Source organism: Choloepus didactylus, chromosome 6 (assembly GCF_015220235.1).
Source record: "Choloepus didactylus isolate mChoDid1 chromosome 6, mChoDid1.pri, whole genome shotgun sequence".
NCBI classification, from domain to species: domain Eukaryota; kingdom Metazoa; phylum Chordata; class Mammalia; order Pilosa; family Megalonychidae; genus Choloepus; species Choloepus didactylus.
This window is the reverse complement of record NC_051312.1, coordinates 43,602,607-43,618,800: the sequence shown is the minus strand read 5'-3', so window position 1 is coordinate 43,618,800 and position 16,194 is coordinate 43,602,607. Positions and strand designations below refer to the sequence as shown.

At 41.1% G+C, this 16,194-nt stretch overlaps 1 protein-coding gene across 2 annotated transcripts in view; it reads left to right on the top strand.

Moving 5' to 3' along the window:
- Positions 1–16,194, top strand: part of LDLRAD3 (low density lipoprotein receptor class A domain containing 3) — a 261,942-nt gene that overhangs the window by 119,216 nt on the left and 126,532 nt on the right. For both annotated transcript variants that reach the window (XM_037840177.1, XM_037840176.1), the window contains exon 3: positions 6,023–6,148. In XM_037840177.1, the coding sequence (XP_037696105.1) occupies positions 6,023–6,148 (126 nt within the window). The remainder of the gene's footprint in view (positions 1–6,022; positions 6,149–16,194) is intronic.

Sequence of the window (16,194 nt, the reverse complement as noted above, 5' to 3'; positions counted from 1 at the left end):
AGATATATTCACATATCATACAGTCATCTGTGGTATACAATCAACTGTTCACTGTAACGTCATATAGTTGTGCATTCATCACCCCAGTCTATTTTTTTGAACATTTTCCTTGTACCAGAAAAAGTAAAAAGAAGAATAAAAATAAAAGTAAAAACACCCAAATCATACCCCCACCCTATTTTTCATTTTGTTTTCTGTCCCCATTTTTCTACTCATCCGTCCATACACTGGATAAAGGGAGTGTGATCCACAAGGCTTTCACAATCATACTGTCACCCCTTGTAAGCTACATTGTTATACAGTTGTCTTCAAGAGTCAAGGTGACTGGGTTGCAGTTTGATAGTTTCAGGCATTTACTTCTAAGCTATTCCAGTACATTAAAATCTAAAAAGTGTTATCTATATAGTGTGTAAGAGTGCCCACCTGAGTGGCCTCTTGACTCTATTTGGAATCTCTCAGCCACTGAAACTTTATTTTGTTTCATTTTCACATCCCCCTTTTGGTCAAGATGTTCTCAATCCCACGATGTCGGGTTTACATCCACCCCTTCATTTTATAGGTTCATTGGTGTATCCCACAAATCTTGGTTGAGCACCTGTTGTAGGCATTGGACAATACAGCTCCTTCAAAAGTGGTGACTTTAATATTCAAATGAGCATGTGTTGGGTGAGGGGGCATCGGTCAAACAGCCCAACACAAAGCCTGAGACATCTGTCTAAGAAGAAAGAGAAAAGCAGGGTAAAGGGGAGAGTGGCTGAGGATGGGAGTGGGGGTTTCTGTTGTAGACATTACAGTGGTCAAAGTACCTAAATGCTCTCTGGGAGGAAAACATTCCAGATAGAGGGAATGGCAGCCTACAGAGGCCCTGAGGTGGGCATGTGCTCCAGGAGGAATGAGGGGATTAGTAGAAATTGTAGAGGTTTCCAGAGGCTACGTGATGGCTGTGATGGGACTTTAGATTTTATTCTTAGAAGTGATGGGAAGGCCATAGAGCAACATGTTGAGGTTTGCAAGGAAACTCTCGGCTTTGATGGCAAAGCTTACAGGAAGCCCTTCCCTGATCCCCAAAAGGGTGTCCAGAGCAAGGCTGGCTGGGCTGATTCTGGGCGGTGTGTGAGAGGCTTGAACCTGGCTGAAAGGACAGGGTGGCTGTCACATTGGCAGAGGAGCAGGCGGTCAGTCCAGACTTGACCCTGGAAAATGGAACTCGCCTCTTCTGTTGACTTTCCCTGGCAGGGGCTCAAATGCCCTTCTTATAATGGTTTGTAACACTGAGTTTGTGGCTCCAGAATGCTCTGGGAGCAAAATGTTTGTTGGTTTTAAAGGCTGGCAAATGGTGAATGTTTAATGAAACAGCTCTGTGTCAGCTGCTATTTGGGGAAAGACGTTCCTGCCCTTCCACCCAGGACCCCCTTTTTTAGGAATCTGGCCTAAGGAAATGATTTGATTTGCAAAGTTCTGTGCAAAAGATGTTCATCCAGTGTTAGTTATAATTGTGAAAATTTGATTGTAATCAAATGTTCAGCATTGGGGAAATGGTAAAAATAATCTTGAAACACCAATATGTTGAAATATTTTGCAGCTATAACAAACTTTTGGAAATATTTGTTGTAATTAAAAGTGAAAAAAATTAGGACACAAAATTATGTGCATTCTTCCCAATGCCAAAATGAGAAAAAACCATTTCCAAAGATTACATACTGTATGATTCCATTTATATAACATCCTTGAAATGAAAAAGTATAAAAGTGGAGAGCGGATTAGTGATTGCCAGTGATAAAGGAGGGGATGGGAGTAGCAGGGACGTGGGTGTAGCTGTAGAAGGGCAACCTGAGAGATCCTCGCGGTGATGGAAATGTTCTGTCTTGATTGTATGAATGTCAGTATCCTGGTTGTGAGATTGCACTATAGTTTTGCAAGATGTTACCCCTTGCGGGTGTTATTTATTATGACTGTATTATTTCTTATGACCGACATGAACCTACAATGATGTCAAAATAAAAAATTTTATTTTAAAAAGTCTGTTCGGAACTTTTTTTTAAATGATGTGCATTTTCTTTTACACAACTGTGTATATAAGAGGCATAGAAAAATGTTAATTTGGTTACTTTAGGATAGAGAGATTATAGGTGATTTTTTTTTGTTCTCTTTATTTCGGTTTGTCTCTGTATATTCATTTTAGCTTTTCATTTTGAGGTAATTTCAGATTTCAGAAAAGTTGCAAAAACAGCACAGAACTTTCCATTAATGTCCCTTTTTTTCTGTTCTAGGTTCCCATATTACATGTAAACTTTGTCTCCTCCAGTCTGTGATGATACCTCAGTCTTTCCTTGTCTTCATGAACTTGACACTTTTAAAGAGTACTTGTCAGTTGTTTTGTCGGCTGTCCGTTGGTTTGGGTTTGTCTGATGATATTTCCTCATGCTTAGCTTTGCATTTTTGGCAGGAATATCACAGAACTGACATTGTGTCCTTCTCAGGTCTTCGTATCAGGGAAACAGTAATGCCTTATCACTGGTGACGTTAACCTCGATCACTCGGTTAAGGTGGCGTCTGTCAAGCCTCTCCACTGTAAAGTTACTATGTTTCCCTTTCTAGTTAATAAATATATTGGGAGAGATACTTTGAGAATATGCAAATACCTTGTTTCTCCTCAAGCTTACGCTCTCTAATTTTGGCATCCATCAGTGGCTCTTGCTGTAACAGTTATTACTTTATTTGCTTAATGTTGATTTTCTATTTCCCTCATTCCTTCAACATTTATTAATTGGACTTCTATAAGGAGGAGCTTTCCCTCCCTCCCCCCATTAATTTATTTATTCAGCAATTTCTGATTTTGGTATGGACTCATAGATATTAATTTTATTCTCTGTGTTATAATCCAGTACCATTGTTGTTTATTTTGTTGCTCAAATGATTCTAGCTTTGGCCATTAGGAGCTTCTTTGGGTTGACTCCTGTGTTTTTTTGGACAACTCCGTCATTTTTTGAGCACTTCTGTACTTTCTGGCAACTCAAGACACTCCAGGGTCATCTTTTATTTTATCCCTGCAATCAACCACTTCTCTAAGGAGCCCTGGTTCCCTTTATTAGAGAATGGTATTTAGAAACCAAGGGCTGGGTGCTCATTGTTGTTGGGATATTTTGCTCATGGTTCTTCTCAGCACAGAGCTAGGAAATACACATCTATATACTAACCTGTGCATACACACAGATCTATATTTATTTTTGTACTTGTTTATCTGTGTATGTGTGTGTATTAATATATAACCTTGAGCTCAATTCCATTCCAAACCTCAGGGAACATTTTAGCCTTTCCCACTTTCCTTATTTGTAACTTCTTCCTCTGATGGTGAGACACCTGGCTCTTACTTTCTACAATGTATTTACTTATTTGTCCAACCCTAGTACACACATAAAGTAGTTTCAAAATTGCTAATCCATTCCTCTGTGAGAAACAAATCTAACTAGAGTACAGTCTTTGTGTACAATTTTCTTTTTTTTTTTCTTTAGCATTATATAATCCAGTTAAAATAGTGTTTTCCAAAGTTACTTGGGTTAGTTCTTTTCTTCCCCATTCCCTTCTGTTGGTGGTGTTAATTATTTGTAATGCAGTTAGTTTCATTTGTTACTGTTTATTCCATTTTGAGGCCCCCCCCCATGTGGTGATTTTAATGCCTTGCTTATTTTTTGGTATATGAAACAGTGTCATGGTTCTAAGAGTTAGAACTATACAAATAGATATACTCAGAGAAGTGTTTGCCCTCCTTTTCCCTACTCCCTTCCCATTTCCCTCTTCTTTCCACCTCTTTCCCACCCGCCCCTTGTTGGTAATCAGTCTATTTAGTTTCTGCTGTGTCCTTCCTGTATTTCATTTGCACAAATGTGCTGATGCATCTTTCACCTTTTTTCTTCCGTGAAGGCTAACATAGTATAGATACTGTTTTGACTGTGCTTCTTTTCACTTAACAGTATATTGGAAATGCCTTCATATCAATTCATAGAGATCATCCATCTGTAATGGAAATTTTTAACTCTGATAGTCAGAAAAAAATATTTAGCAGCCCAAGGATCAATTTAAGAACTCTATAAACCTAGTGATAGTAATGATGATGGTGATAAATACTGTAAGTATTGCCATTAGTTGAACATCTACTCTATGTCATGCTCTGTACTAAACTTTTTATATAGATTAGCTCATTGAATCCTTACCAGAGCCCTATGAGGTGGATGTTACCTCCAATATACAAGAAAATTGAGGTTCTGCAATGTTTAGAAACTTGTCATACAAAGGAGAGTCTGGATTTGCCTGACTCTCCCCCGAGTTTGGGCTTTGTGAAGCGCACATCAGCACCATTACAGAAGCTCCAGGTTGAAACAGCCTTCTGGGTTTTTAAAATCTGGGCATGACCCAGGACTCTAAACCCTGTTGATTGTGAATCGGCTGCTGCCAAAGTTGGCAAGTTACAAATAGTAGGAACATGGAGGTAATTTACTGCCTCTTTGTCCCAACATAATGGCCCTTGCTTCTTAAAGGACCTTGGGTCCTGTCCCTAAGACAGGAGACGAGAGATGCTAGGTGAGGCCTGCCACCCCGGATGCTGAAATAGATCCGATCTTACACCTCGTTATCGCAAGCCAGAGCAGCCAGCACCATGAACGGGAAAGTACATTACCCCACAGGGCCGTTTGGTTAGCAGGACACTAAATCAAGCTGGTGTTACGGCCGTTTCTGTTAAAACTGTTTGTACAGCAAGAGTGGAAGAAGAATTTCTTTAGAGCAGGAGTCTGGCTTTTGTTGAAAGAAGTGACAGCCTTTGGCAGGGAGGCAGTGCAATTGAGTTGGTTGAGAGTGTGGTTTCAGGAGTCTGAGAACCTGCAGGAGTCCACATCCCAGCTCCAGATTTTTCTAGCTGTGGGAATTTGAGCAAGTTACTTTGCTTCTCAAAGTGTATCTTTGAAATGGGGATAAGAACTCTACCTATCTGTGTCAGGGTCCCCTAGACTATGCCCCAGGTTTGGTAATTCTCTAGGAAGATTCAGAGGACTCAGCATATAGTTGTGCTCCTGGCTATGATTTATTACAGCAGAAGGTTACAAAGCAAAATCAGGACAGGTAAAAGGTGCATGGGGTGAAATCTGGAGGAAACCAGTCACAGGCTTCCCGGGACCCTCTCACAATGGAGTCACATAGGATGTGCTTACTTCTCCCAGCAACCTGATGGGACATTTTATGAAATGTTCACTGGGATGGTTGTGAGAGACTCAATGCCCAGGGTTTTTATTGGGAGTTGGTCACATAGGCACCCTCTGCCCAGCACATATCAAAATTCCAAACAGAATGGTAACAGGTGTTCAGCATACACCACATTGTTTGTAATGTTTTAGGCACAGCAAGCCACTATTATCGGAGAATGGTGGAAACTCGGCTGAAATCCAAGATCCCAGATGCTAGCCAAGGAACTGCCTGCCAGCCGTGCAGGCTTTCTAAGGATAGTCTCAGGCCAGCAATGTTTAAACTTTTCTGCATACCATCACATACTATTGCTGGGTGGATTAAATGAGAGTAATCTAGGTGAAGAACTCAGCACACTGCCTGGTACAGCAAAGCACTGAAGACATATAGACTCCTGTTACTTTGATGGGGAATGAATTTTGTTTGGCTCTTCGGCATCTAAAGGAAGCAAGTCCCATCCATCATCCATCTCCCCACCCACTCACCTGTGCATTCCTTGGTTCGGCACATTTTGATTGAGCACCTGCTGTGGTGCAGGGGCTGCTTTTAGCCTTTTTGGGACTTTTGAAGCAGGAGGACTAGTACTTCCCTTTCTAAAGGGTGCTACACACAGGCTTCTGATCTGGCTGGGTATTTGGGGGTGGAGGGCAGGTGGTGGTGGTGGTAAGAAACCTTTGGAGGTTTCAAGGTAAATCTAAAAGGAATCGTTTGCACTCTCCACGTTAGTAGAGTGGGCTGAAAGGTTAATCTCCTGATGTCTGTTCTCTGTCTTCTTTTCTTCCTGCAGCCAAAGCTAAGTCAAAATGCGGCCCGACGTTCTTCCCCTGCGCCAGCGGCATCCATTGCATCATTGGCCGCTTCCGGTGTAACGGGTTTGAGGACTGTCCCGATGGCAGCGACGAGGAGAACTGCAGTAAGTGTGGAGGGCCTGGGTGCTGGGATCCTTGGTCATTGCAATCAGCTGATGTGTCCATGTTGGCTGCTGTCGTCTCTGTGCATTACACCCATGGGCTCAGGCATGGGCTCAGGCAGGTTCTCTGCTTTACCACTTCTTTCTCATGCTCAGCCATCATTTCTCGGTGATCTGCTAAATGCACTGGGCCTGGGACGTACTTCATTTTCAGTTCTCACATTAGCCCTGCAAATGCAGCTTATTATCCCCAATTAACAGGTAAGGAAACTGAAGTGTAGAGAGGTAAATTAACTCATCCAGGGTCACATGTAGCAGGCTAATTCTAGGCTCATTTAAATCCTCATTTGACTGATTCTCTGACCCCAAGCCTCATATTTATGTGCTTGCTTTTCTTCTTAATTTGTACTCTTTTTAAAAATGTTTGTATATTACTAATACGTATACTGTAAGAATATATTTTTTAGGAAAAAAGTCCAAACAGGATAGATAAAATTAAAGTCCTCCTTGACTGTGACCAACCTATTCTATCTGTTATATAGTATTTTATATTATGAATACACGCATACACATACACACACACCTTTAAATTCACCCTGCCCCACCCTGCCTCTCAGCACTCTTGGTGTCGAACTTAACTACTCCTTGGCCTGGATTTGTGCTGTCTCTTCTTTTCCAGCACCCGTGTACCCGAAACTGTCTTGCACACAGCAGCCTCAGTGACCTTTGAGCCCCTCTTCCCCGCCTTTAATACTGTTCCAGCTCTCCCAGCAAGTTGCTTTGTACCTGCCACTTGTCACTCTGGTCACGGTTTCTTCTTCTTTCCTTTCTCCCTAAATATTTAAACTACTTGAGCCTATATAACTATAGTCAGCTCTGAACAAATTGACATATTTGTTTTCTGTGCCTATATATTTTAATATTTTTCTTCTGTTTATTGTAAAGAACTTGCAATTATAGAAAAGTATAAATAGGAAAATAAAACTGCCCACAATCCCATAAGGTAGAATGAAACTGTTAAAATTTAGGCTATTTTTGTGTCCGTCTTTTTTTCTCTCTTGCTAGACTTCTTTAATATGCCTAATTGAGATGTCCTCTTTATTGCTACCATTTTCTCATGTTATCAATTTTTTTCCAAAAACATAAGATCTAATGATTTCAGTGATTGTTTTGATAGGTTGATTTTCCTTGCCCTCTGCATTCTATTTTAAGTCCCTGGGTAGGAGGGTCACTGTCTCCTGTATAATTTATGCCTTCCCGGGGAACAGTTATTGCTGTACCTGCCCAGTAGGGAGGCAGGGAGTTTATAACTCTCCCACATGTCTTCTTCTGTGGCCTTATTTCATCTTCTGGGTCTTAGATGGCAGAAATATGATGTAGCTGCCAGATTGTTAATAGAGCGGCTGAAACTCACCTACCAGAGAGAATACATTTCACTAACGGAATAGCGGCATGGCTGAGAGAAATGGCTCTGGAGTCAGAGAGTGTGGGCTTGGATTTGTGGTAACTAAGCACAGCCCTAATTAAGCACGAGTTGAGCATGCAACATAATCTCCTTGCCCAGAGGTTTCCTTGTCTCTAAAATGGGGATGCTGATAACTGCTTCCTAGATTTTTTGTGAGGATTAGATGAGATAAAAGTAGCAAAGTGCCTTTAGAAATTTTCATTTAGTCCTTTAATAAATGTGTCTCAGCTTCCTACTGCCTATGAGTATCTTATACTCTGAATGGGGACATTTTACATATGTTTTCACACATACATAATAGAGAGTAATCCAATGGCAATGAAAAGCAAGTATAGTGCATAATGGTACATACATTCTAAATGAATATGTCATCCTGTGTACTTCTTGCCATAAAGACTCTGTATGCTTTAAATGTTTGGATTTTGGTCTTTAATTGTCTAAATAAAATGAGTAAATCATATGTATTCCAAATTTATAAGAATGGGCATTACGCCACCAACTTCCTCTTCTATATCTAAAGTTTAAAAATAGTGGTTCTGGGGAGAGGATGGGAAGGAGTACAGGGTTTCTCTTTGAGGTGATGAAAAAGTTGGGATATTAGATGTTGGTGATGATAGCACAATATTATGAATGTAATTAATATTCCTGAATTGTACACTTGAAGTGGTTAAAATGGGAAATTTTGAGGCGTATATCTGTTAAAAAATTAAAATTAAAAAACAAAAGAATCAGTGGGGCACCTTTTTTTTGGGGGGGGGGCACCTTTTAAATTTACTAATTCCCACACCCCTTGCCCAGATCATGTGGTTTGGGGAAACTCTGAGCTGTGGTGCAAACATTCACCACCTTCTCGATCTTGTTATTTTGAACAGCTTTGCAAAGGGCTGCCCTTGTCCCATTGCTGATGTGCATCTTCAATGGGGCAGCATTTTCTTCTCTTTTTAAAAATCCCATCAACCTCAAAATGGTCTTTCAAGGACTGTATCAATGCCAAGAACATCATTATAAAGTCAATGATTCCACCTTGGGAGAAGAATGAGATATTTATTATTACATTTTGGTTCCATCAATTATAACACATGATTTTCTTTGGTCAGGGGCCCTTAGTTAGAGGTGGGAATAAGTCATCTCAGAACCAAAGAAGACGGGCTGTGGGCCTCATGGGATGGTGAGCAAGGGAGCAGGGTAGCTCCACTGGGGGACAGGAGAGGGTCCAGTGGGGGCAGAAGAGGGGAAGGGAGAAGAGGGTTGCTTGGGGACCAGGAGACCTTCAAGCAATTTAATCTGCTTCACATTAGAAAGAAATTAAAGAAGGAATAAAATAATTGATTTTTAAAATAGTGGTTCTAATTCTATTTAGAAAATTAGTAGTGAAGGGAAAGAAGTAAGTATTTATCCTCTCTTTCCTATGTGAATTGTGCCTCAGAGTACAGTTGATTTCAGAGTAATCAAATCCCTGACCTGGGAAAGTCCCTTTTTATAGAATACAAGCTAATAGAGGAATGATAGAGTTTGGGTATCACTATTTTGTAACACTGAATGAAGAAGTGGATCTAGGTAATGATCATCAATGGCTGCTAAAACCATTAGCTGAAAAATTGATGGGGCACTTTATAACGGATGGGTCAGGCTGACAGTTCCTGAAACCACCAGTCAATCTTTTCACAGTTGACTTAGAATCAATATTGCACCAGTCTGTAGGTCTCTGTGTGTTATAGTTACTTATATATTAAACTTATATACAATTAAAACCACACAAGGCAGTGTTATCAATTTTGCTTTAAACTTTCAAATGTATTTTAAACCCCAAAGAAGAATTGCCTATTATGTTCACTCAGACATTTACCATTTCTGCTGCCCTGCCTTCCTTCCTTCTTGGTGTCCCTTGTCTCCTTCTAGTATCATTTCCCTTCTGTCTGAAGAACTTCCTTTAGCGATTCCTTTAGAGCAGGTCTGCTGGCAACAGATTCTTAGTTTTCCTTCATCTAAGAATGTCTTTATTTCATCTTCATTCCTGAAGGATATTTTTCTGGATATAGAATTCTGGGTTGACAGTTCTTTTCTTTTAGCACTTGAAGAATACTGGGCCACTTCCTTCTGGCTTCTTTGGTTCCCAGTGAGAAATCTACAGTCATTTAAGTTATCGTTCCTCTATAGGTAATGCATTATCTTTGTCTAGCTGCTTTGAAGGGTTTTTTTTTTTTTTTTAAATCCTTAGTTTTCAGCAGTTAGGTGAGGATATTTTAATTTTATCCTGTTTAGGGTTCTCCAAACAGCTTGAATCTGTAGGTTTTGGTCTTTTGCCACACTCAGGACATTCTTGGCCATCATTTTTAAATACTTTTTAGAAATGCCTTCTTTCTGCTGCTGGGACTCTGATGACAATAACATTAGACCTTTTGTTATTTGTCCGGCAGGCCCCAAGCTCTCTTTGTTTTTTAATCAATCTGTTTTCTTTTTATTGTTCAGATTGGATACTTTCTGTTGATCTTTGTTGAAGTTCACTTCCTCTTTCCTCTATCCTCTCCAATCTGTTTTGTTTTCTCCTTTGATATGTTACTTGTTTTTTTAAAATTATAGAGAAATTGTAGGTTTACAGAAAAATCATGCATAAAATACGGAGTTCTCATCTTACATTAGGTACATTTGTTATAATTCATGAGAGAAAATTTTTATAATTGTACTTTTAACTAATCCATTGTTTACATTAGGGTCCACTATTTTGTTGTACAATCCTATGTTTTTGTTTTTGTTTTATTTTTATTCTCTTGGCATCCCCAGTCGCATTTATACAACCTAAAGCCAATCCAGGGAGGTTCTTTTTTTTAATTCAGTTACTGTATTTTTCAGTTCTGAAATATCCTTTTGATTCTTCTTTATATCTTCAGTTTCTTTGCTGAGATTTCCTATTTTTCTGTTTGTTTCAAGATTGTTTGATATTGCTTGTTGGAGTATCTGAAGATCAGAAGAATAGATGCTTTAAAGCCTTTGTCAGAGAATTTCAATGGGGTCATCTTGGTGTTGGTGTCTTGTTAGTTGTCTTTTCCTAGGTGAGTTAAGTTTTTCCTGATTCTTCATAAGGCAAATAACTTAAGGTTATATTCTGGACATTTTTAATACTATGTGTGAAACTCTGGGTCTTGTTTAATCTTATATAGAATGTTTGTATTTTTGTTTTAGCAGGTCCATGACCTGTTTAGTTCAGGTCACAAGGTTCCGCAGCCCCTCTGTGGACTGTTTTCAAAGGCTTTGCAGTGGATTTGGATCTGTCCATGTATGAACCTCCCAGTGGTCAGTCTGGGATCTGGGTGGTAATATATTTGGGAGCTCAGTTCTCAGCTTTGGTATGCTTGTTAGGATCAGATCCATCCATGCACACTTTGGAGTTCTGACTAGGAGTTCATAAACAACTTTATGGAATTACTTTCTTAAGCTCTTCCCTCTCTGTGATCTTCTTGGTATTTTCCACTTTGGGAGGACTTAGAGAGGAGAGGTTAACTCCCCCAGTTTGGTGATACTTTGAATTTTGTTCTCTTTTCCCAGTTAGTCTGCTGTGCTTTACTTTTCAGAATCCAAAAATAGCTGCTGCATGCATTCTGTCCAGGTTTTATATCTCCATTCAGTGGAAGACACATAGTGGGGTGTGCTTACTGCATCCAATCTAGAATCTAAATCCCCCACAATCCAGTCTTAATATTACAAGAAGAGAGATAAGCATATGTAATTTGCCTTCTGATATGATGTAACAGGAACACACACCCCACTATGAGGTATTTTCACCAAAAACATCCAATCTGCATTGCTGGAGCCTCTAGATCTTACTGTCATTTTATAGGAAATTCAGGGACAGAGGAACATGTTAAATGACCCTGTGGGAATGCAAACCGCCAGATCCCAAATGTGGGAAATTCTTCAGGACCTAGTTTTAGTCACAAATAAATTCTAAGAAGAAAATAGAGGTAGGGAGAACCTATAGATTGAAAGAAACTAAGGGACAAATCAACCAAATATAATCTGTGGACCTTGTTTGAATCCTGATTCAAACAAACCAATCATTAAAAAAAAAAAGAGATATTGGGAAAAGTTGGATTATCATTAGATATTTGATGATATTAAGGCATTGTTCATTTTAAAGTGTCATTATGGTATTGTGTTTATTAATGTTTTAATCATTATCTTTTAGAAATATATACTGAAATATGTAGAGATGAAATAACATGATGTCTGTGATGTGATTTGAGCCAATCCAATTAGGGGAGAAGGTAGAGGATGGGAGTATAGTACCAAAGTTGTCAGTGAGTAATGGGTACATTAGGGTTCATTATACCAGTCTCTGTATTTGTGTATGTTTGAGATTTTCCATAATTATAGTTAAAAATAGTTAATTAAAGTAGTGGTCCTATTGAGTGATGTCTTAACTTTAACAAATAATTGGAGAGTTCTATTTTAAAAGAGCTTTGGTCTACAGAAGTATGCTTTCCCAACTTTTGCATTCATATTGCATTTAGGAGTGAGGATAAATGAGAACCAGTTTGTCTTTTTAGAAAGTCACCATGCTTATCATACTCATTTCCTAGGGCTGCTGTAATAGATTTCCACAAAGTGGGTGGCTTTAAACCACAGAAATTTATTCTCTCATAGTTGTGAAGGCTAGAAGTCTGAAATCAAGGTGTCAGCCGGCCTCAGTCCCTTTGAAAGCTCTGGGGAAGAATCTTCCTTGCCTATTCCAGATTCTGATAGCCCCGGGCATTCCTTGGCTTGTGGAAACATAACCCCATTCTCTATCTCTTATCTTAACGTGGCTGTCTTCTCTGTTCTTAAATAAAGCCACCGGTCATATGGAATTTAGGGCCCACCCTAATCCAGGATGACCTCATCTTAACTTGATTACACCTGCAAAGACCTATTTCCACATAAGGTCACATTCATAGGTAACAGGGGTGAGGACCTCACTGTAATCTTTTGCGGGGACACAGTTCAACCCGCAACACTGAGATGTTGCCCTTTTGCCTTCCTTCCTTTCTCCTTTTTGCTGCATGCGTCTGGACATTCTTGGCTGGAGATGAAACCCTGCTCCACGGGCAGCAGTGCTCCCACCCACACCTGCTGCTCATTCGGTGAGAACAGGGACTCCTGCCAAGGATCGAGATGGCAAAGTGGTCTGGGTGACAACGACAGAAGATTGATTCTAGCTGAGGAGCTTCTGCTACTGCTTTCAGCATAGCTGTGCTCAGAAAAACCACTGTATCCTGGGCTGTCTCGCTTCCTCTGCTGACGAATTCTTGCCTGTCTCCCCAAGCATGGCTGAATCGTTCAGCCCCTGTATCTCTGTTTTTTGTTCATGGAGCCCCATGGTGCTGGGATGTTTCTATAGTTCTATTCATGCCAGTCCAGATAGATTCTGCATTTCCTCTTTACTCCTCAGCCGATCCATCAGTTGTGGCCACAAGTTGCTGTGCCTTATATTGGATGGCCTGGGTTAACTGGGGAGTCCCAGTGTGAGAATTTTTTTTACCCTGTGCTCCAGGACTTCATCATCGAGGGCTCCTTAAAGATTCCTTGTATGGCTTGCTTCCGTAGGGAAACATTCCTGGTTTGCCAGAGCTGGCTGGAACATTCTTCTGTGTGTTCCCACACCATCCTGGGCCTTCCCCAAACAAACATCACCTAATGAGAGAGGCCTGCCGTGACCACCCTATAAAAAATATTAAAAATATAAAAATTATAAAAACTCCTCTTTTCCCTCACCTCCACTCTCTGCCTCCTTCCCCTGCTTTACTCTTCTCCTCAGCATTTACTACCACTTTTTATGTTTATTTTCTGTCTTCTCTAATACATCATGCTGGCCGTGAGAGTATCATTATGTGGTTCCTAGCCATATTCCCAGTGCCAAGTATATTGTCTGGCTTAGACTCGGCACAGAATGAATATATGTTGAATAAATCACACTTCTCACACTGTATCATAATTGCATATCAGCTTGTCTGTCTCCCTCATTAGTATGTCAGCTCTTTAGGAACAGGACCTGTGTTTTATTTTATCCCCAGTGCCTAGCAGAGTGCTTTATTTAAAGGAAATAGTCAATAAAGTTTGGTTGAATGAATGAATCAAGTAACTAATCCAACAAAAGGTTAATTAAAGAAGACAGACTAAGGCCAGCGCTCAGGGTGCATTCTTAACATATGGGTGTCTCCATCCTCTTTTTGTGTGTTTCAGTGTATACCCACAGGGTATATTTAGGTCTTACAGTGTTTGAAGTAACCTCAGCTGCCTGCATTCAAACTCATCGTGTGATGTGTGCAGGGTAATAGAGCTGGGTCAGGCACAGACCCTGGCATTGAGATTATATTTGAGCAAGGGAGACAAAGATACTCATATGCAAATAATGACAATATAGAGTTGACAAGTGATAGTGCTGTGGGGACCACCGATGGGAGAGATTGTTTCCCTCTGGCTCATCACTGGGGGTGGTTGGAGGAGACGGGCCCAGGAGGTTACTTTCATAGAACGTTGGTGATGCAGTGCCATGGGTTGTTTCAGGTAAAAGTCCTGGGCGCAGCCTGGGAGGTATAGAAACTGTTTAGGGCATCAGAAACCACTCGCCTTGTATATACTAAGCACTTGCTGCATGAATGAAATGTTTCTGTATGTTTTATGTGTATGAATTTCATTTTAGGTAGGTGGTATTATTACATACACCCCTTTACATAGATAAAGAAATGGAGACGTAGAGAAGTTAAATAAGTTGCTCAAAGTCACAAAGTTAGTAGGTGGCAGAGCCGGTCTGTCAACCCAGGCAGTGTAAATCCAGGATCTGAACTCTTAACTGCTATATTAATATGTGATCCCCAATAATAATGATTATAATAAGTATGTATTGCTCACTCATTATTGATCATGCACTGTTCTCAGTGCTGTGCGTGTATTCTCTCATTTAATTCTCACGAAACATTGAGATAGACGCTATTTTTATCCCCATTTTACAGACGAGGAAATCAAAGCTTAGAGAAGTTAAATAATTCTCCCAAAGTCATGTAGCTAGCCAGTGGAAAAGCTAAAATTTGCACCCAGACGGACTTCCACACCCTCACTTCTATCCATTCCAGCAAAATGTATGCTTGAATTGTAGGCTGGCACCAGATCACGAGAAGTTAAGAATTTGAGATTGTGAGTTCTGTATTTTATGCTCAGTTTATATTGAGCAGGTGCAGGTGAGCGAAGGGAGGAGATCCACCGTGGCTTGGAATGGGGAGGGGGGCTTGGGCACGGTGGTTCCTTTAAGAGACATGGGCCACAGGAAGAGGGAGAGGTTGGGGGGCTGATGGGGGCAGTTTTAAACTTGCAGAGAGTGAGGTGAGGGGAGTTGTTCTTGCAGAGGCCCCCAGGAGGCATCAGGAGAAAGTAAGTATTTATTGCTGGAGGGAAGGTTTGGGGAGCTGTCAACAGAAAGGGGGTAGTTGAAGCTGTGAAATTGGACTTGCTCCCTGGTATAGGCAGGTGTGGGTGTGGGGCAGGAGGTAGCCTTGCCCAGGAAACCTTTATGAAGGAGGAAGAAACAAGCTGTTATTAGCATTTGAATCAGAGTTCTGCCACTGGCCCAGAGCCCGCTCTTGGGGTTTTGAAAATTAGTATCGGCTGAGTCCTCAGAGGCTGGGGAGAAGGCCAGCAGGATTGAAGCATCTTGACCTCTTGCCCACTTGCCCAGAACGGAGCGGGGGCCATTTCTTCTCCTGCAGACGTTGACGAGGTCCTAGCTCCAGAATGTGCGTGGGCCACGTTCTGTTTCAGTGGGCAAAGGACTGATGAGGAAGGAAGCTGGGACCCGTCAGCCTTGGTGCTGGGACAGGCCCTGTTGAACAGACTCGGAAAGGAAGGCAGGAGCTTGGAGTTTGCTGCAGACAAACCGCCTTTTCTTCTCTAAAGGTCAGGGCTGTGTGCATTTTCCAAGCCACAAAGCTCGTTAGTGGATGGATTTTTTGCAGGGAAGCATGTTTAGCTTTCTGAAGAGCCAGCGCCCTCCGTATTGGGCAGAGGATGTCTGGGTGCAGCTCCGTCCTCCCCAGTTGCCTGGTTTCCAGGGAGATTGGGATGGGAAGACAAGATTCCCTGTGGTGGTCATGAGGTTAGGAGGCTGGATGAGGAAGTGAGTCTAAACCACCGCAGCGTGGAGGAGCAGATGGGAATTGTGGGGGCTGGTGATGAGGAGTTTCTCTTTGATGAGTTTTGTCAAGAACCCTTTGAGGTGGAAGAGAAGCCAAGTTTGCAGACTTAAAATGAATTAAAGGGAACAAATCATCCATCCTGCTGGAGAGAGAGTGCTTCATTTCCTGTCTTGAAGATGGTCAGTGGCTTTGGGTGGCCACAGTGGCCTGGTGATCCTGTCCTCTGGGTGTGCTTGCAGTATACACCTCTAGTGTAATTAAGCACTAAGTGGTTACTTAACCCTTTCCCTGCTCCCTCTGGCAGGGAGAGACAAGTTCTGTTCTTCCTATTTTGGATTGGGAAACAGATTAGAAACTTGTCTTTCTTTTGCAGTAATAATAACCAAGGAGCTTCTGAGCCTACAATTAAGTTTTTGAAGTTG